This window comes from Nycticebus coucang, chromosome 5 (genome assembly GCF_027406575.1).
Source record: "Nycticebus coucang isolate mNycCou1 chromosome 5, mNycCou1.pri, whole genome shotgun sequence".
Lineage (NCBI taxonomy): Eukaryota > Metazoa > Chordata > Mammalia > Primates > Lorisidae > Nycticebus > Nycticebus coucang.
In genome coordinates, this window is record NC_069784.1 from 23,632,399 (window position 1) to 23,653,547 (window position 21,149).

The 21,149-nt window shown below is 40.1% G+C and overlaps 2 protein-coding genes across 10 annotated transcripts in view; both read right to left on the bottom strand.

The window, feature by feature from the left end:
• The window catches only part of EVI5 (ecotropic viral integration site 5), a 202,913-nt gene that overhangs the window by 150,147 nt on the left and 31,617 nt on the right, over positions 1–21,149 (bottom strand). For all 9 annotated transcript variants that reach the window (XM_053591714.1, XM_053591711.1, XM_053591715.1 and 6 more), the window contains exon 2: positions 4,926–5,158. In XM_053591714.1, the coding sequence (XP_053447689.1) occupies positions 4,926–5,077 (152 nt within the window). In that variant the 5' untranslated portion in view covers positions 5,078–5,158. The remainder of the gene's footprint in view (positions 1–4,925; positions 5,159–21,149) is intronic.
• On the bottom strand, positions 155–382 carry LOC128586140 (cytochrome c oxidase subunit 6C-like). Its single transcript, XM_053591724.1, has one exon. It carries the CDS (start codon positions 380–382, stop codon positions 155–157), a length of 228 nt encoding a protein of 75 aa, XP_053447699.1.

The window sequence follows — 21,149 nt, forward strand, 5'->3', positions numbered from 1 at the left end:
ATCCTCTTCCAATTTCATCTCATCTGAGAAATTTCACCAATCTAAATTTTTTTTATTAACAGTTTATTTATCACTCATATTCATAGCTCAGGAACACGGATCAGTGACAAACGTCTATGTAAATCAGCCCAAAGACATTCTTTATATTCCAAAATCACTTTACGACCTGAAAGACACCAGCCTTCCTCATCTCCTCAAAATCTTTCATAGAATCATAATTTCTGTAGAAATCTGCATATGCCTTCTTTCTTAGTTCAGCCACAGCATACTTATAGAAAGCTGCAACCCCCAGGGATACAACAAATGCTCCAACAATATGAATCCGCAGGCGCCTGGCCAAGAGGCCACGCATCTGAGGTTTGGCCAAAGCACTGGAAGCCATGGTGGTCACTGTCCTTGATGGGTATGCCAACCTCAACGCGTCCTTCCCGGCTGAGGTACACACGACCTGCCACCAATCTAAATTTTTATGTTAAAAGATTTCCCAAAACTTCTAACAAGAAATTTCGCTCAAAATCGTTCACATGTAGTAAGCAAAGCGATAATGAGTTAAAACCAAAACACATACACACATTAAGCCCTCATAAAGTTGTCACCATGGGGCACACCCAGCTTTCCACATTATCCATCAAGTGCCATCATCAAGTGAGAGGCAAAGAAAATCCTTTAAAAGGACTTTCTAGGAAATGATCATCAGGAAGGGGCATTTTCCATCACCAGACCTACATGAGCTGACACCAGCTTCTCCTCTTTATGGCTCAGACTAAAATCCCCTAGCTCCTAATCCTGTTTCCCATGAATTTCTTCCATGCCTCTGTTTTCTGTCTCTATGTTAACAAGAAGGGACCAAATCTGACAACAGATTTCTTCAAAGCAAAAATCTCAACAATAATCTCAACAATACAGTTTCTTCAAAGCTAAGCAGAGGTAACATTCAGCATATATTTACATATGATATTAACTCCTAAATCTAATTGTCAAATAATATAAATCAGTTTTTCTGATTTTATTCAGACTCTTCTCCATGCCAAAGAAAATGTAAAATTTTATTTAAAAATTATTTCATTTTTTAGTGTAAATTCTCCAAATTCTCCTCTAATTATAAACGTAGCTTATTTCCTTAGGGGGGGAAAAATTATTTCATTTTTGGCATGATGGAGTAATAGAAGCTGAATGTACCCTCTTATTTGAAATAACCAAAAAAAGATAAGACAAAAATATATTAAATTATATGAAAACAAGGGTTCTCAAGAGCCTGGACAATAATGAAGAACAATTCCCGAGTCTCAGAAAGTAAGTGAGATAGACCCTGTTGTGACTGCCATCTTACCCTGCTTGAGAGAGTTTCCAGGCCCTGGCACAGGCAGGGAAATTTGAGAGCCTGGTATACTCCCTGAATTGAGGAGACGGAGGTGAGGGTGACCACAAGTAAGACAAGCCACATTTCAGGTACTCAACTTCAGTCAGAGAGTTCAGTTAGAGCTCACAGGTCAGGAAGCAAGAGAAGAAAGAGATACAGCAATCATCAGAGACCAGCAGAGGTTCCCCATCAAGTATTCAGCTGAGAACTGGTCAGTACATTCATGCAGCCAAGACCAAAGAAGATGAGAGGTAACCTTGACCAATATTCATATGGGCTAGGAGCAGCACTTGTCCCCACCAGCCAAACTAGAAAACCCCATTTCAATGTACGTTGCGTAGAGTACACACAAAGGTCTTGTCTCACTAGGTGGGAACAGCAGTCACTCTACGTACTACTCCATAGGGCAAACTCTTGCCTAATTTAACTGCATGCCAGAATTAAACTCAAAAATATTTATAGGACAATAGTCAAAGACAAGGTAAAATTCACAGTGTCAGGCATCCAAATGAAAATTAACAGGCATGGGCGGCGCCTGTGGCTCAGTCGGTAAGGCGCCGGCCCCATATACCGAGGGTCGCGGGTTCAAACCTGACTCCGGCCAAACTGCAACCAAAAATAGCCAGGCGTTGTGGTGGGCGCCCGTAGTCCCAGCTACTCGGGAGGCTGAGGCAAGAGGATCGCTTAAGCCCCAGGAGTTGGAGGTTGCTGTGAGCTGTGTGAGGCCACGGCACTCTACCAAGGGCCATAAAGTGAGACTCTGTCTCTTCAAAAAAAAAAAAAAAAAAAAAGAAAAGAAAATTAACAGGCATGCAAAGAAACAGAAAAATGTAACAATAGGGCGGCACCTGTGGCTCAGTGAGCAGGGCGCCGGCCCCATATACCGAAGGTGGCGGGTTCAAACCCAGCCCCGGCCAAACTGCAACAAAAAATAAATAGCCGGGCGTTGTGGTCCCAGCTACTCGGGAGGCTGAGGCAGGAGAATCACCTAAGCCCAGGAGTTGGAGGTTGCTGTGAGCTGTGTGAAGCCACGGCACTCTACCGAGGGCCATAAAGTGAGACTCTGTCTCTACAAAAAAGAAAAATGTAACAATAATGGGAGGAAAAAACATCAGTCAAAAGCAAATCAGTATTGACTCGGATGTGGGAATTCCCAGACACCAGTTAAAGTTATTATAACTGTATTGTACATGTTTGAAAGTTTAAAGGACATACAAAAACACTCAGCTAATGTGTTCTAATGATAACTCTTCAGTGTGAGAGATGAAAACACACTGATGGGATTCACAGCAAATTAGAAAAAGGCAGAAGACAATATTAGCAAATTTGAATACACAGCAACTTTCAAAAAATTAACTAAGCATCAACAACCTATGGGACAAGTTCAAATGGCCTAAGAGGTATAAAATTAGAGTCTCTGAAGAAGAGAAAAGATAGAGACAAAAAAACAAATGAGGGCGGCGCCTGTGGCTCAGTGAGTAGGGCGCCAGCCCCATATACCGAGGGTGGCGGGTTCAAATCAGACCCGGCCAAACTGCAACAAAAAATAGCCCAGTGCTGTGGCGGGCGCCTGTAGTCCCAGCTACTTGGGAGGCTGAGGCAAGAGAATCACCTAAGCCCAAGTGTTGGAGGTTGCGGTGAGCTGTGTGACACCATGGCACTCTACGTAGAGCAATAAAGTGACACTCTGTCTCTACAAAAAAAGTGACAAAAAACCAGCCAAAATATTTCCAAATTTGAATAAAACTGTAAATCTGCAAAGAGTTGAACAAACCATAACAGTAAGAAACACACACACAAAAGAAACAATAAAAATAAGGCACAGTTGGCTCAGCATCCATAGCTCAGTGAGTCGGGTGCTGGCCACATACACCAAGGCTGGCGGGTTGGAGCCCGGCCTGGGCCTGCTAAATAATGACACTCCAACCAAAAAATTGCCGGGCGTTGTGGCAGGCACCGTAGTCCCAGCTACTCGGGAGGCTGAGGCAAGAGAATTACTTAAGCCCAAGAGCTGGAGATTGCTGTGAGCTATGACTCCACGGCACTCTACCAAGAGCGACATAACAAGACTCTGTCTCAAAAATAAATAAATAAATAAGGCACAGAAGCAAATTATTTAAAAACAGTGATACAGTAGGGAACAAAATGACATATACAAAGAAACAAAGATAATGAATACATTAGATTTCTCATTGAAAACAATGTAAGAGAGAAAGTAATAAACATTAAACTTTATGACAAAACTAGCACAAAGGACTTAAGAAGAGACACCCAATGTACCATCCTAAGGTTTTTACACTATACATGAAGTGGTACAGTATGCCTCCAACAAAAGACGGTGATACGGTAAAGATCACCATTACTATGAATCTTAACGCGATCAGTAAAATAACAGTTATTCTCTGTTAACACAGTTTTATGATCTATTGGTATCTCCTGTTATTTTCTATATAGAATATATATTCTAAATACAAGAATATATTTTCTCTACATAGAAAAAATAACAGGAGATATAACAGATTATAAAAATATTCAGTAAAGTCCAAAGGCTCAGAAAAATTAAAGGAAACAACAGAAGAAAATAAGGTAACAGATTTAAATATAATCACACTAACATAAAATTCTAGAAAACACAAACTAATCTACAGTGGTGGCTTGGAGACAGGGAGGGGAATAATGGAAATGTTCATTTTCTTATTTTGGTGACAACTTCATACCTGTATATACATGGGTCAGAAATCATCCAATTGTGTGTTTCAAGTGCAGGCAGTCCCCAAGTTACAAACACTGGACTGACATGTGACTCACACTTAACAAACAGAGGCTATTACAGGTCATAGGTAAATGTTCCAACTTACATACAAATTCAACTTAAAAACAAACCTACAAAAAAAAACAAAAAAACCCCTACAGAACCTATCCACTCATAACCTGGGGACCGGCTGCAAATGCACTGTATTATGCCAACCATACATCAAAAAAGCTGTTAAAAAGTTACTTTGTTAATACCCTTAAATCCAGTAGCATCATATACCTTGACTGAGCACAAAAAGATACTCTTCCCTATATTTTTTTGTACATGATACCCTAAGTTTCTGACAATAACATAGTGTGGCCTCCTGAAGCAGAGTAGACAACTACGCTATTTCATATCCTGTGTAAGAAAAGGATATTCTGCCTGCCATGGATAAATTTATGAAGATTTCCCACTCTAAAACCACAAATCAGACCTTTATATTGGACTGCATTATTTTAAGCTTTAACAAAAGGGACTGTTTAGAAGAGTTTCAAATAAAAAGTTTTATTTGCTTTTAAAAAATGATAAAATTCAGGAAGGATTTAGAAAATTTGCTATATTAACAAATCTCTAAAGTTGTTTGAGCCAGAAGAAAAGTGTTGCCTGTTTTAAGACCAACATTCCCCCCAAAAGACTTGAATACTTTTGTTAAGTAACTTTGATAAACAAAATGAGCCAAAAACTAATACGCATTCTTAATATGAGTAAATATGAATGGCTGGGTTTATATCGTAATTAGAAAAAGAAAAGCCAGGCAAGCTCACTCACCTATTTTGTTCCTCCAGTTTAGCCAGGAGTTCTAAGTCATCTGGACTCAACTGTGATGGGGAAGAGGGTGAAAGGGCTGGTGTTGACAGTGTGGTGGTAGATGAGGACGTGGTGTGTAATGAAGCAGATGGACTTGCCACCTGACTGGCCATCTGACTGACTGTATGCGATACTGTGCTCTTCACCCATGAGAGAGTAGAACTCAGCTTTTCTGCAACCTTGTCTGTCGCCACCTAAGGATAAAAATAAAAGTTATATATATTTTAGTTTCACTGCATTTATTGCCAAAAACTTGATAATCCTATTAAATTTTACTTAATAACTACCACCAGAATATTCTCTGTGAGACGGTAAAGGTAAAACCTGTTTTAGCAACCAGTTATCCTAACATCCGTCTGGAAACTATTTTAGCTCTACAGCTGAACAAATCAGAACATTTTCTAAACTACACATCGAAACCCATCAGGAAGTGATAAAATCATTTTAATAGGTAATAACAGAATGTTTTATAAGTCAAAAACAGCAGAAAATATCAAAGTAAAGGTGTTATCTAAAGAAATTTTTATTTCAACTGTATAAATATTAAAAATGCGTATTACTTGTATATGTACATATGGGTGTATTAAATCATTAATTCAGGATACAAAATGCATTCTTTTTTTTGTAGAGACAGAGTCTCACTTTATGGCCCTCGGTAGAGTGCCGTGGCTTCACACAGCTCACAGCAACCTCCAACTCCTGGGCTTAAGCGATTCTCTTGCCTCAGCCTCCCGAGTAGCTGGGACTACAGGCGCCCGCCACAACACCCGGCTATTTTTTGGTTGCAGTTTGGCCGGGGGCCGGGTTTGAACCCGCCACCCTCGGTATATGGGGCCGGCGCCTTACCAACTGAGCCACAGGCGCCGCCCACAAAATGCATTCTTAATTAGGAGTTCTAGTCATTTGAAAGTCAAGGAATTAAAACACACCCATTATGTCATCAGGATAGGAAAATCCTGTAACATGCCTAGCAAATTAACAAAATAGGTGTGTTTAGCAGAAATGAACTATAAAGGACCCTTGATTAATCTTGTCTACAAACCTCTGAAGTGTTGTTATAGAAGAGGAACTAGAGGAGCAAAATTGTTGAGTTAAAGTGAGAAAGGTTCAACTTCTCAACACAGCTATTCAGAAATAGAATGGGACGCCTACAAAGAGTAGTTCATTCTCCATTAATAGCTACATCAAAGCAGCAATTATAAGAGCCAAAAGTCAAGAGCTGGTTAAAGATTGAGTTTTTGTTTTAGGTGGGCAACCAGGACAGAAAAAGCCAAGATTCCTCTCTTCTCTAAGATTCAAAAAATTATACATATGTCCACATATTTCTCATAAACCATTAACCATTCCAACCTCCTAAACATATATGTATACAAGAAATTCAGCTAAAAGAAAATATAAATAATATTCAAATAGGCATCATCACTTCAGTACTATTACACAATGTGAACAGTAACTGTATTTGAATACCTATGCAAAACTAAACATTCCTAATAAGGTATACTGGGGCTTGGAGGGGGATTTTAGTTATTAAAAATCATCACTAAAACAGCTTCTTAATTGTAAAGTGCGTAGACATATGAGGGCTACAAACTATGAAGTGCTTGTATGTGCTCTCAGATCTTAAATTTTATGCAATAGGTAAATGGCTAAAGCACTTGTATTTTCTGAATCAACAAACTCTCAGTCCACCTTGGATTACACAGAGAAATTCATACAGACGTACACATTAAAATACCAACACATACACACAAATAAAAACCCCACCCAGACTTCCGGTGGTAGGTACTACTCTCCTCATGGGTTTTGCCCAAGGCTTTCCTCCTCACCTCAGTATACTATTTATACAGCTCTTTTTCTGTCCCCCATTTCCTCCACCTCAACTTAGCAGAAAAATTTAATTTAAGGAAAGGATAAAGAGGAAAAGAGATTCCAAGCACATAGTTAAGCCATTCAACATGAGGATGGAGATTCTAAGACAAAGATTCTATTTCAAGTGCTAAATAGGGGCAAGAGTTTTATTGACCTGAAGATAACCTCCCATTTTCTATAATTTCCCCATATTAGAACTTACTTCTGTTGGGAATGGTATTATACAAGGAACCAACAGGCTCTTACAGCCGAGAAAGCCCCAAGAAAGACAAATAGGAGCCGGTTGCAGTGGCTCACATCGGGAATCCCAGCACTCTGGGAGGCCAAGGCAGGTGGACTTCTTGAGCTTCAAGACCAGCCTGAGCAAGAATGAGACCTCATCTCTACTAAAAATAGGAAAACAGAAGCAAAAGCATCACTTGAGCCCAAAAGCTTGAGGTTGCTGTGAGTTATAATGCCACAGCACTCTAGTAAGGGTGCCAGAGCGAGATTTAGTCTCCAAAAAAAAAAAAAAGAAAACTAGGATTAAGTATGGGACTCAAGGAAAGAAGCAGACCATTTATGTCTGCTTCCAGGCAAAAGAAGTCCTTTTTGCCAACTCATAGATCAGAGCAAAGGCCATACGGGAATCAAAGAATAATTCAGCCAAACCAGCTTCTTTGGGAACAGGAAATCGTACAGGCCATGGTAGGTGCCAAGATATCCTATTGATCAGATCAATAAAGATCAATACAACTACAAATTCAATTGTGAAAAGGGCACAAATTTACATCCCAAAAGCATAATATCCTATTTAAAAACCAAAAACATATGTATAAAATGTAAAGAAAAATCTTATTAATACTACCCATTAATTTCAAATATATATACAACTTTCAAAAATTAATGCTTTATATTCCCACTATATAAAAGTCTACTAACTGCTGCAAAGGAAAAGAAACCTATCAACTGGTTTAATTACAAAAACAATCAAATTTCTCATACCCCTTCTGCACAGTGTAGCAACAGGCCTCCATTTAATGAGTTTGGAATAATCAAGACCACAGTTCTGACATCCTTTCAACCTTGCTGACATAGGATTCAGATGATAACCACTCAAGGTTCAACAACTCATCTTCAAATTTTTTCTTAAATATAGCTGGAATGTTTAAGTACAGATGCAATTTAATAAATTTTAAGATTCATGGTTCTAGAAAATCTGTAAGACTGCATTATTTTTTTCATATATCATGTCCTATTTTTCCTTTAACTCCACTTTTTGAAACTTTTACACTGCTACCTCTGAACCTCTTTCCCTCATCCTATGGTAAGTTTAGGTCATGAGAACATACTAAATCTGACAGTGCAATTATGTCACAAAATTCCTGTCTACCTCATAGAGGCATTTTGCATTTATTTTAAAAGTTAACACACACACACACACACAAAAAAGTTAACACTGAAGGGCGGTGCCCGAACCTCAGTGGGTAGGGCACCAGCCACATACACTGAGGCAGGAGGGTTCAAACGCAGCCCAAACCTGCTAAAAACAACAATGACAACCATAACAAAAAAACAGCCTGGCGTTGTGGCGGGCGCCTGTACTCCCAGCTACCTGGGAGGCCGAGGCAAGAGAATCACGTAAGCCCAAGAGTTTGAGGTTGCTGTGAGGTGTGACACCAGGGCACTCTACTGAGGGTGACATAGTGAGACTCTGCCTCAAAAAAAAAAAAAAAAGTTAACATTGAAAACGCTAAAGCCATCATTAAAAAGGTTTAATAAGCACACACAAAGGCCACATATTATATCAGTACATTTATATAAAATCTATAGAATAGGCAAATCCAGCTATAAAAAGTAGATTGGTGGTTTCCAAGGGCTAGAGAGGGGGTTAAGGAATGACTACTAACAGGTACAGGGTTTCTTCATGGGGCAATAATGTTCTGGGACTGAGTAGTAGTGACAGTTGCACAACCTGTGAATAAATGCCACTTAACTGTGTACTTCAAAGGAGTGAATTTTATGTTGTGTGAATTAAATCTCAGTTTTTTTTAAAGCATAATAAAAGCTTTAGATGCTATTACAAGACTGGAATAGGATCTCCCATGAAAAGTCATGGTAATTACACCACTTTATATTTATTAAAACATATAAAGATGTTCTTAACTACCCCCCAAAAGGGCTATTTTTAAAGATTCCAATTTTAGATCAAAAATCATAAAGGAGAAAAGGCTATAAGTGTGGTTAATTACATCCTGAATCATACTGTGAAACTGAATCCCACTCCTAAGGTATGATACTCCCCTTCAGGTAAAGGGCATTTACAACTGAAGAGGAACCATCAGGATGGGTACCTGTGCTATGCCTGGGAGTCAAAACCCAACAGATCTTCAAATGTCAACAAACTCCTAAAAAAAAACAAAGGTGTGACACTACACCTTTCAATATTCACTTTTCTCCTGTAAGATTCACCAATTTGGTAGTTATATGTTTTTCCCCTCATTAAAGTAAGTGGATATTTCCTATCACTTTTTCATTTCTGTTTACTGAATGAATGCAAAGATGGCCTTCATAAAAGTTAGCATTAGTGTACATACAACAATAGTTAGCATTAGTGTACATACAACTTCTTTATATGAACAGTTCACAATCTAGGACCATTTTACAACCTTTCTTCAAAAAGTACAGGAACCAAAGATGAGTGGCTTTTCATACAGAAGCTCAAACACTTCCAAGGCTGTTGAGGACTAAGAGACTTTTCCAACACGACACCATGATGCAAAACTACTTTGTGTCTCTTACTGGTTTCTCCAAAGTGCCTGTTGCTCACAACCACCCCTCTAATCTGTGATACACTCACCCTTTTTCTTTCTTCTCCTTTCTGGTCTCTTGTCTCTTGACAATTTTCTTACATTCTTTGATTTTCACAAAGTTAACTTTTATCAAGCACTACCAACCAGACAACTCACTTTCCTTCTTCAAGATGAGGAATGTTTAAGTACAGATGCAATTTAATAAATTTTAATACTCATGGTTCTAGAAAATCTATAAGACTGCATTATTTTTTTTATATATCATGTCCTATTTCATCATGCCAGCTCAAGATCTTGGTTTTATTTTTTCTTGGATTCACTTCTACTAAGGATCAGATACATACTGAGTATGCCAAAAAATGTATACATACTTTAAGGAAAAAATTGTATTAAAAGTATAACATTCAATATATACTTATAACAAAAAAATGAATACAAATCACATTTGAGCACCTCTTATAACAGCAGAAGTCAAATATGACATGAGGATTACAAACTCAATATAGTGTTTTTCCTTTCTTAAAATGTGTATACATTTTTTGGGCATGTTCTGGATGCATACATACACATACACTATTGAAAATATGTGGGAATGGCTTGGCGCTTGTAGCACAGTGATTAAGGCGCCAGCCACACACCCCATGGATGGCGGGTTCCAGCCCAGCCCAGGTCAGCTAAACAACGATGTCAAATGCAACAAAAAATAGCCAGGCGTTGTGGCGGGCGCCTGTAGTCCCAGCTACTTGGGAGGCTGAGGCAAGAGAATCGCTTAAGTCCAAGAGTTTGAGGTTGCTGCGAGCTGTGACGCCACAGCACTGTACCAAGGGCAACATAGTGAGACTCTGTCTCAAAATAAAAAATAAAAGAAAGAAAATATGTGGGGGCAGTGCACAATTATAAGAGGGACTTTGCCTGAAAATTACAATTAATGTAACCTGGTTCTTTGTACCCTCAATGAATCCCCAACGATACAAAAAAAAGAAAGAAAATATGGTGCTCAACTCAGGGCTGCCACAAACCTCAATTTATAAAAATCACAGTACAGTAGAACCTATGAGTTGACCATCCAAGGAAATGTAACAAACTGGTCAACATACAGAGGTGCTCAACATAAGGAACTAAGCCTACTGTACCTACTGATACCTATATGTTACTTTACTCTCTTGTACAGTTTTTATTAGAGACTATCACACAAAAGCATAATCAAAGCACATCAAAATCATACATACAGTACCACACAAAATCCATACTTCACTGTTTGCTCATGGTTTAATCATTCTTTCTGAAAAAGAGGCAATCTTGGTCTGTTTCCTATTCTCATTACAACACGAATGGAGAAAGCTCTCAACGCTGGCTACACCACTCAGCATACCTGGACATTTTCCCACAGCAATGACTCCAACTGCATTATCAGATGGCTGACATCCTCTTCCTTTGTTGGAGTCTTTGCAATTCTGCCATCCTCATTTGCTTCTTCCACTTCATCAGCTGCTTCATGCACTTTTACACTGGTCTGTACTTCAGTCAATATCACTTGGAAATTGTTTCAGGGTCAGGTTCATTACAGGCTGCCACCTCATCATCCATTACAACAAAGCCTTCAAAATCTACTTCAAATTCTGCCATGGAAGAGAGACTGTCTGATGAGGCTGAAACATCGTGCTCTTGGGTTATGACAAAGCCAACTTTCTTGAAATACTTCTATATCATTTCTGGCTGAATTTTATTCTAAACAGAACTGATCTAGAGGACAGCAGCCAGAGCATTAACTGATGCAGTGGATGAACTTGGCTTCCACATGTGGACCACAGGTTGTGTTTTAGTAATAACCCACTGCAGGAACTAGGCTTGGTAGTGCATTTTAAATGTTTCTGTGATGCCTTGGTCAAGAGGCTGGATTTTTGAGGTTGTGTTTGGAAGCAGAAATTTCAATGTCACAGTTGTGAGATGATTCACTTACAGGTGGCCAGGGCAGTTGTCTACTGACAGTAGAATACACTTGTTTCTTCTTCGTTTCTTGGTCAATATCCCTTACCCACTCCTCGAATAGGGTATCAGTCATCATCACACACATTTGTTTGATTCAGGGAGGTCTTTGGTCATCAGATTCTTGAAGGTACATGCCTTTGCTGATTTACCGATCACCGAAGTTATAACTAACTGTGGCTTAACGATGCCTTAGCATTTAAGTCCTTATATAACAAATCACAACCTAAGTAGTTAATAAACTAACTGAAAGCCTAATCTAGGAGTACAGTATACTCTTATAATAAATAGCTGGGTCTCAGTCAGTGACAGAGGCTAAGCTTCAGGCAGCCAACTATTCAAACCATTCAAATAAGGCAAATGACAAGCTGTAACCAATAGAACTATCTCTACTTCATTTTCTGTATGTAAGTGCTGCCTGAGCACACCATGAGCCAAGAGTTCTTTGGACCTGTTCTGGTTCTGAGGGCTTTCTGATTCGTGAATTATTCTTTACTCAATTAGACTGTTAAATTTAGTTTGCACAGGTTTTTCTTTTAAACAGTACTATTGATTGTTTCAATACTTCCGATGATTCGTTTATTAATTTTGATCATTAAATAGCACATTCAATGAATGTACCTTGTCGATATACACTAATGGTTAACTTTCATCTCTGAAAACTGTTAACACATATGCTAGGCTGATGGCTATTAAAACAAGTTCAGTATGGTATTTCTTTTTTTTTTTTTGTAGAGACAGAGTCTCACTTTATAGCCCTCGGTAGAGTGCCGTGGCATCACACAGCTCACAGCAACCTCCAACTCCTGGGCTTCAGTGATTCTCTTGCCTCAGCCTCCTGAGTAGCTGGGACTACAGGCGCCCGCCACAACACTCGGCTATTTTTTGGTAGCAGTTCAGCTGGGGCCGGGTTTGAACCTGCCACCCTCGGTATATGGGGCCGGCGCCTTACCGACTGAGCCAGAGGCGCCACCCTCAGTATGGTATTTCTTAAGAAAAGAAAAAGTCCCAGCTACTGGGGAGACTGAGGCAAGAGGATCACTTGAACCCAAGAGTTTGAGGTTTCTGTGAGCTATGATACCACTGCACTCTACCAGGGCAACAGAGTGAGACTGTTTCAAAAAAAAAAAAAAGTCCCTCCTCTTAAGTGCCTGTTGGATATAGAAAAGTGTAGATGGCTGAAAACATTATCAGACAAAGGTAGGAGGAAGGCTACAGAACAGTTTTTACAACATATTTTTAGCAGATTGTATTTTCAAAGACGGCCTACCCAGTCTATTGATCTAAATCAACAGCAGATAAAAAATATTCCCATTAGGAGCAGTGGCTCATGCCTATAATCCTAGCACTCTGGAAGGCCAAGGTGGGTGGATCACCTGAGCTCACGAGTTTGAGACCAGCCTAAGCAAGAGTGAGACCCCATCTCTAAAAATAGTTGGGCATCATGGCAGGCACCTATAGTCCCAGCTACTCAAGAGAATAAGGCAAGAGTGTCGCTTGAGCCCAAGAGTTTGAGGTTGCTGTGAACTATGATGCCATGGCATTCTACCAAGGGCAACAAAGTGAGACTTTCTCCAAAAAAGTTAAAAAAGAAAAGAATTCCCCCCAAAACCACCAAAAATAATACAGATTTTAAAAACAGTATTGTGGCTCGGCGCCCCTAGCTCAGTGGTTAGGGCGCCAGCCACATACACCAAGCCTAACAGGTTCCAACCTGGCCCCGGCCTGCTAAACAACAATGACAACTACCACAAAAAAAAAAAAAAAAAAAAAAAATAGGCAGCGCCTGCAGCTCAGTGGGTAGGGCGCCGGCCACATACACTGGGGCTGGCAGGTTCGAACCCAGCCCGGGCCAGCTATAACAACAACGACAACTGCAACAACAACAACAACAAAATAGCTAGTGTTGTGGTGGATGCCTATAGTCTCAGCTACTTGGGAGGCTGAGGCAAGAGAATTGCTTCAACCCAAGAGTTGGAGATTGCTGTGAGCTGTGACACCACTGCACTCTACCAAGGGTGACACAGTGAGACTGTCTCAAAAAAAAAAAAAAAAAAAAAAAATACCCAGGCATTGTGGCAGGCACCTGTAGTCCCTGTTTCAAAAAAATAAATAAATAGGCTCAGCGCCTGTAGCTCAGCAGCTAGGGCACCAGCCTCATACACTAGAGCTGGTGGGTCCCAGGCCTGCCAAACAACAACTACAACCAAAAAACAAAAATAGCCAGGCGTTGTGGCAGGCGCCTGTATCCCAGCTACTTGGGAGGCTAAGGCAAGAAAATTGCTTAAGCCCAAGAGTTTGAGGTTGCTGTGAGCTGTGACGCCATAGCACTCTACCCAGGGCAACAAAATGAGACTCTGGCTAAATAAATAAATAAATACAAAATTGTATGACACCTGTAATCCTAGCACTCTGGGAGGATGAGACAGGTGGATCGTCTTGAGCTTACAGGTTCGACACCTCCTGAGCCACAGCAAGACCCTGTCTCTAGAAAAAAATAGCCAGGCGTTTTGGTGAAAGCCTGTAGTCCCAGCTTCTCGGGAGGCTGAGGCATGAGAATCGCTTGAGCCCAAAGAGTTTGAGGTTGCTGTGAGCCATGACAACACGGCTCTCTACCAGGGATGAAAAAGTGAGACACTGTCCCAAAAAAAAAAAAAGGCACCCGTAGCACAGTGGTTACAGCACCAGCCACATACACCAAGGCTGGCAGATTCAAACCCAGCAAGCTAACCAGCAATGACAACTGCGACAAAAAAATAGGCGGGCCTGTGGCGGATGCCTGTAGTCCCAGCTACCTGGGAGGCTGAAGCAAAAGAATCACTTAAGCCCAAGAGTTGGAGGTTGCTGTGAGCTGTGATGACACAGGACTCTACCAGCACTCTACCAAGGGTGACATACTGACACTCTGTCTCAAAAACAAAACAAAACAATGTTGTATAACAATTATTTACAGAGCATTTACATTGTATTAAGTATTCCAAGTAACCTAAAGAGGATTTAAAGTATACAGGAGGATATGTGTAGGTTATATGCAAATACTGTACCATTTTATATATAGGCAGTGCTCAGGTTACAAAGAAGATAACAGGTTCTATAGATTTGTTCTTAAAAATTTAAGTTGGAATAGGCAGAGTTTGGTTCCATAGATTTGTTCTTAAGTTAAATTTGTATGTAAGTTGGAATAGGCAGATTTACCTATTACATGGAATGACCTCCATTCAGATGTTTATAACTCACGAACTTACTGTAATAGCCTCTGTTCAAAAGCCAAGTTGTACGTAAGTCAGATGTTTGTAAGTCAGGGACTGCCTTCAAGGGACTTGAGCATCTACAGATGGTACTGGGGTGGGGGTGTCCCCTGAACCAATCTCCTGAGGGATGCCTAGTTTCTTTCCTAGGGCTGCCATAGCAGAGTGTCACAAACTGGGTGGCTTCCAACAACAGAAATATATCGTCTCACAGTTCTGGAAAATAGAACTACAAAGTCATTCTCCTTCTAAAACTTGTAGAGACTCTTTCTTTGATGGTCCTTGCATTTGGTGGTCTGCCAGCAATGAAAGCATTTCCTAGCTTGCAGATGTGGCATTTCAAGCACTTCAATCTCGGCCTCCTTTGTCAAATGGCATTCTACCCTCCCTAATTACATTTGCAACAACCCTATTTCCAAATAACATCACATTCTGCAGTACTACAGTATTGAGATGCCTAGATTTCCCTCAACATATCTGTCTGGAGACATGTAACCCAATTTTCTATCCTACATCCTTCTATTGAGGGATGAAGCCTATGTCCCTTCCCCGAGGGCATGAGCCAATTGCTTCAACCAATAGGGTACACCAAAAGTGATTACCGAGATTAACTACTGAAACCCACTATGCTGTTAAGAAGTCGAAACTGGCCACACAAGTTGCCACGTGCAAAGAAGTATAGGTATGCAGGCTAACAGCCCGGCTGAAGTCCCGGCATCAACCACCGGCCATGAATGTGAATATACCTCCAAATAATTCCAAGCCCTGACTGAAGAGTCAACTTCAGCCTCTGAGTCTTCCCAGGGACAGTGTAATGCTCTGTCCAAATGCTTGACCCACAAAATCCATGAACATACTAAAACAATTATTTAACGCTACTAAGTTTTTGGTGCTGCTGTACAGCTAGTTAACTGGTACAATGCCTTATCTCTCAAAACAAAATTAAAATATTTAGTAATGTTTAAACCAAGAAACCAAAAGTTTAGTAGACATCATATTAAACTTGCTTTTGCTTTTGAGGGGACAGAGGATTCAAATAGCTGAGGGAAAAAAACCTCCTTACATGCCTGTACTGTGTTATAAGTAGGTACAAGGATGTACACTGTACCTACTATATATACATATACTGAGAAAATAAAATATTTGGCCAGGTGCAGTGGCTCACACCTTTAATCCTAGCACTGGGAGGCTGAGGCAGGAGGATCCCTGGGGCTCAGGAATTCGAGACCAACAGCAAAAGCGAGAACCCATCTCTACTAAAAATAGAAAAAAATCAAACAGGTGTTGTGGCCAGTGCCTGTAGTCCCAACTACTCCAGAGGCTGAAGCAGGAGGATCGATCAAACCCAGGAGTATAAGGTTGCTGTGAGCTAGGCTACAACACAGCACTCTAGTCTGGGCAACAGACTGGAACTCTATCTCAAAAAGTAAATAAATAAATAAACATTAAAACCAGATAATTCCATTAATGCTCCAGAGGCCTTAGAATAACATTTAATCAGGCCAGGAAAACTTATCATTGATTTGTGGCTCAGAATCAAAATACATATAAACCCTGAAGGCAAAGCTAAATCACATTATTATGTTTTCATTACTATTAAAATGGCATTTTGATTCAGCACGCTAAAGCAGTGCCAAGAAATAAGATAATTGAAGTAAGTCTTTTGGTTAATAAGTAGGTTATTTCTTGAAATCAGAATCTTGTTGTTAATATAGGTAATTATTACGTTGAAGATCCTGTAAATGTTCGTATTTTTACTAAATAACTAAAGCAGTGATACTTCGGTAAAGATATCAGTAAGAGCTTAGACTAGGTGCCTGTAGTTCAGTGGCTAGGGCACCAGCCACATACACTAGAGCTGGTGGGTTCGAATCCAGCCCACGCCTGCCAAACAACAATGACAACTACGACCAAAAAATAGCTGAGCATTGTGGTGGGCGCCTGTAGTCCCAGCTACTTGGGAGGCTAAGGCAAGAGAATCGCTTAAGCCCAAGAGTTTGAGGTTGCTGTGAGCTATGATGTCACATCACTCTACCCAGGGTGACAGCTTGAGACTGTCTCAAAAGAAAAAAAAAAAAAAAAAGAAAAGCTTAGTTTTATGGCATAAGCAATTTCTAATTAAACTTAACATTTTAGAAAATTAGATCACAGCCATGCAAAAAATGAAATACTAATATGTTTTACAACATGAATTAATCTTGAAAATATTACACATAAAAGACTACACATTATGACCCCAACTGTATGAAATATCCAGAATAGGCATGTTTACAGATAGAAAATAGATTAATGGTTGCTCAGGGATGGGGAAAATAGAGAAATAGGGGGGCAAAAGCTAAAGGGTCCAGGGTTATCTTTTTTTAATTTATTTTTCTGGTTTTTGTTTTTCGAGACAAGTTCTCACTCTGCTGCCCAGGCTATAGGGCAGTAGCACTATCATAGCTCACTGAAGCAGCGAACTCCTGGGTTCAAACAATTCCCTCATCTCAACCTCCCAAATAGCTATGGACTACAGATGTGCACCACCACACCCAGCTAATTTTTTAAATTTTTGTAAAGACAGGGTCTATGTAAGTTGCTTGGGCTGGTTTCAAACTTCTAGTCTCAAATGATCTTCCTATCTTTGCCTCTCAAAGTACTGGAATCACAGGAGTAAGCCATCATGTCCAGTCCAGGGTATCTTTTCAGACAATGATGGCTGTGCACATCTACAAACATACTGAAAATCATTCAATTACATGCTTTAAATAAGTGACCTTTCTGGGGTGTGTGAAGTGTGTGTGTGTATAAGGAAGCTATTTTTTTCAAATTTACATCAGAAGAAATTTCTCCATTAAATAAGAGAGCAGAGTAAGATGTAGACAATGCTTGACAACCCTACTCTTCTCTCATCAACCCTCCAGCAAATTCCTTCCTTCACGTCTTGTTCCAAGTTTCTTTACCATGAGACTCTTTAGACATTCCCAATCAGCCTCACCCTAATAAAGCAGAAATGATCCAATATGTATATTAAGTTTCTCACTCATTTCTCCATCCATTTCAAAACTTCTTCGTTCTCTCTTACCTCAGAACAAGTTTCCCCTCCTACTTATCAGTACACCCTTTAATTTTCAATTTTTCAAAGGGCAATCATTCTACAATGTGAACAATAAAGACTAAGCATTCACAAATTCTTGATAGGGTTACTCTAATACAAATTTAATAAGATATACGATATTCAATTTCACCTACTATTTGACTTTTCCAAAAGGACACACTGTCTTGCATATCTCTCTATCCCCAGTACCAAAGATTATGTCTATTTCAAATCAGATGTTCAATAAGTATCTGTGGAATAAAGGAAGTGTACTTAATATATGAGTGTGTGTGTGTGTGTGTGTGTATATTTTTTTTAAGCAGGCCGATGAATATGATGAGTTTGCATATTACTTAACCAAATCATGCTTAACTTCAGACAACTGGGGAAAACTTCCTCCTCACTTAAAGCACATGAAAGTGTTAGAAAATATTCTGCCAAGCATTCAAAGGTTCACTAAAATGTGGATCCAACCTTATAAATCAGTGGTTCTCAACCTTCTCTAATGCCACAATGTATTTTCATTATTAAAAAGGGGTCGCGACCCATAGGTTGAGAACCACTGTTATAATTAATCTACGTTCTGCTAAAATTGGGCACACTGCCTCAAATTTCCAAATATCCACACTAATTCATGTTCACATAACTGCTCTTAAAGTCCCCTTACTTAAAATGCTCAAACAGCTCAACAAACTTGCCACAGTTGAAAATATCTCACAGGGCGGCGCCTGTGGCTCAGTGAGTAGGGCGCCGGCCCCATATGCCGAGGGTGGCAGGTTCAAACCCAGCCCCCGCCAACTGCAACATAAAAAATAGCCGGGCGTTGTGGCAGGCGCTTGTAGTCCCAGCTGCTTGGGAGGCTGAGGCAAGAGAATCGGGTGAGCCCAAGAGTTAGAGGTTGCTGTGAGCCGTGTGACGTCATGGCACTCTACCTGAGGGCGGTACAGTGAGACTCTGTCTCTACAAAAAAGAAAATATCTCACAATTCAGGCGGCGCCTGTGGCTCAAAGGAATAGGGTGCCCACCCCATATACCGGAGGTGGCAGGTTCAAACCTGGCCCTGGTCCAAAACTGGGGAAAAAAATGTGACAGTATCTCGCAATTCAAAAATTTACACACACAAGAAACAAAATTCAATAAACGAGAGAATTAGATTGGGTGTGATGGCTCACGCCTATAATTCAAGGTAGGAGGATCACTGAGACCAGGAGTTCAAGACCAGCCTGGGCAACATAGCAAGATCCTCATCTCTATGAAAAATAAAAAATTAAGAACCAAGAGATAATCCAGCTACTTACCGTTATTTGATCTTTGATAAGCCAATTAAAAACATTCAGTGGGGAAAAGATTCCCTATTTAACAAATGGTGCTGGGTGAACTGGCTGGCGACCTGTAGAAGACTGAAACTGGACCCACACCTTTCACCATTAACTAAGATAGACTCCCATTAGATTAAAGATTTAAACTTAAGACATGAAACTATAAAAATACTAGACGAGAGTGCAGGGAAAACCCTTGAAGAAATTGGTCTAGGCAAGTATTTTATGAGGAGGACCCCCTGGGCAATTGAAGCAGCTTCAAAAATACACTACTGGGACCTGATCAAACTAAAAAGCTTCTGCACAGCCAAGAACACAGTAAGTAAAGCAAGCAAACAGCCCTCAGAATGGGAGAAGATATTTGCAGGTTATGTCTCCAACAAAGGTTTAATAACCAGAATCCACAGAGAACTCAAACGTATAAGCAAGAAAAGAACAAGTGATCCCATCGCAGGCCGAGCAAGGGACTTGAAGAGAAACTTCTCTGAAGAAGACAGGCGCACGGCCTTCAGACATATGAAAAAATGCTCATCATCTTTAATCATCAGTGAAATGCAAATCAAAACTACTTTGAGAAACTAATCTAACTCCAGTAAGATTAGCCCATATCACAAAATCCCAAGACCAGAGATGTTGGCGTGGATGGGAAGAAAAGGGAACACTTCTACACTGCTGGTGGGAATGCAAATTAATACATTCCTTTTAGAAAGATGTTTGGAGAACATTTAGAGATCTAAAAATAGATCTGCTATTCAATCCTATAATTCCTCTACTAGGCATATACCCAGAAGACCAAAAATCACATCATAACAAAGATATTTGTACCAGAATGTTTATTGCAGCCCAATTCATAATTGCTAAGTCATGGAAAAAGCCCAAGTACCCATCGATCCAGGAATGGATTAATAAATTGTGGTATATGTACACCATGGAATATTATGCAGCCTTAAAGAAAGATGGAGACTGGCGGTGCCTGTGGCTCAGTGAGTAGGGTGCCGGCCCCATATGCCGAGGGTGGCGGGTTCAAACCCAGCCCCGGCCAAACTGCAACAAAAAAAAATAGCCAGGCATTGTGGTGGGCGCCTGTAGTCCCAGCTACTCGGGAGGCTGAGGCAGGAGAATTGCCTAAGCCCAGGAGTTGGAGGTTGCTGTGAGCTGTGTGACGCCATGGCACTCTACCTAGGGCAATAAAGTGAAACTCTGTCTCTACAAAAAAAAAAAAAAAAAAGAAAGATGGAGACTTTACCTCTTTCATGTTTACATGGATGGAACTGGAACATATTCTTCTTAATAAAGTATCTCAAGAATGGAAGAAAAAGTATCCAATGTACTCAGCCCCACTATGAAACTAATTTATGGCTTTCACATGAAAGTTATAACCCAGTGATAACCTAAGAATAGGGGGAGGAGGGAAAGGGAGGGGAGGGAGGGGGGAGGGGGCAGAGGGAGGGTGATTGGTGGGATTATACCTGCGGTGCATCTTACAAGGGTATATGTGAAACTTAATAAATGTAGAATGTAAATGTCTTAACACAATAACTAAGAAAATGCCAGGAAGGCTATGTTAACCAGTGTGATGAAAATGTGTCAAATAGTCTATAAAACCTGTCTATGGTGCCCCATGATCGTATTAATGTACACAGCTATGATTTAATAAAAAAAAAATTATAGGTGTGAGCCAGCAAAAAAAAAAAAAAGAAAGAAAGAAAGAAAGAAAAAGAAAAAGAAAAAATTAGCCAGGTTTGTGAAATACACTTGTAGTTCTAGCTACTCAGGAAGCTGAGGCAGGAGGAGCTCTTGGACCTAGGAATTTGAGGATGCAGTTCGTATTTTTGGATAAGTCCCTCTGTAACTTTCTGACCTGCTCAATTCTGAACTGGCTGTACTCTACACCT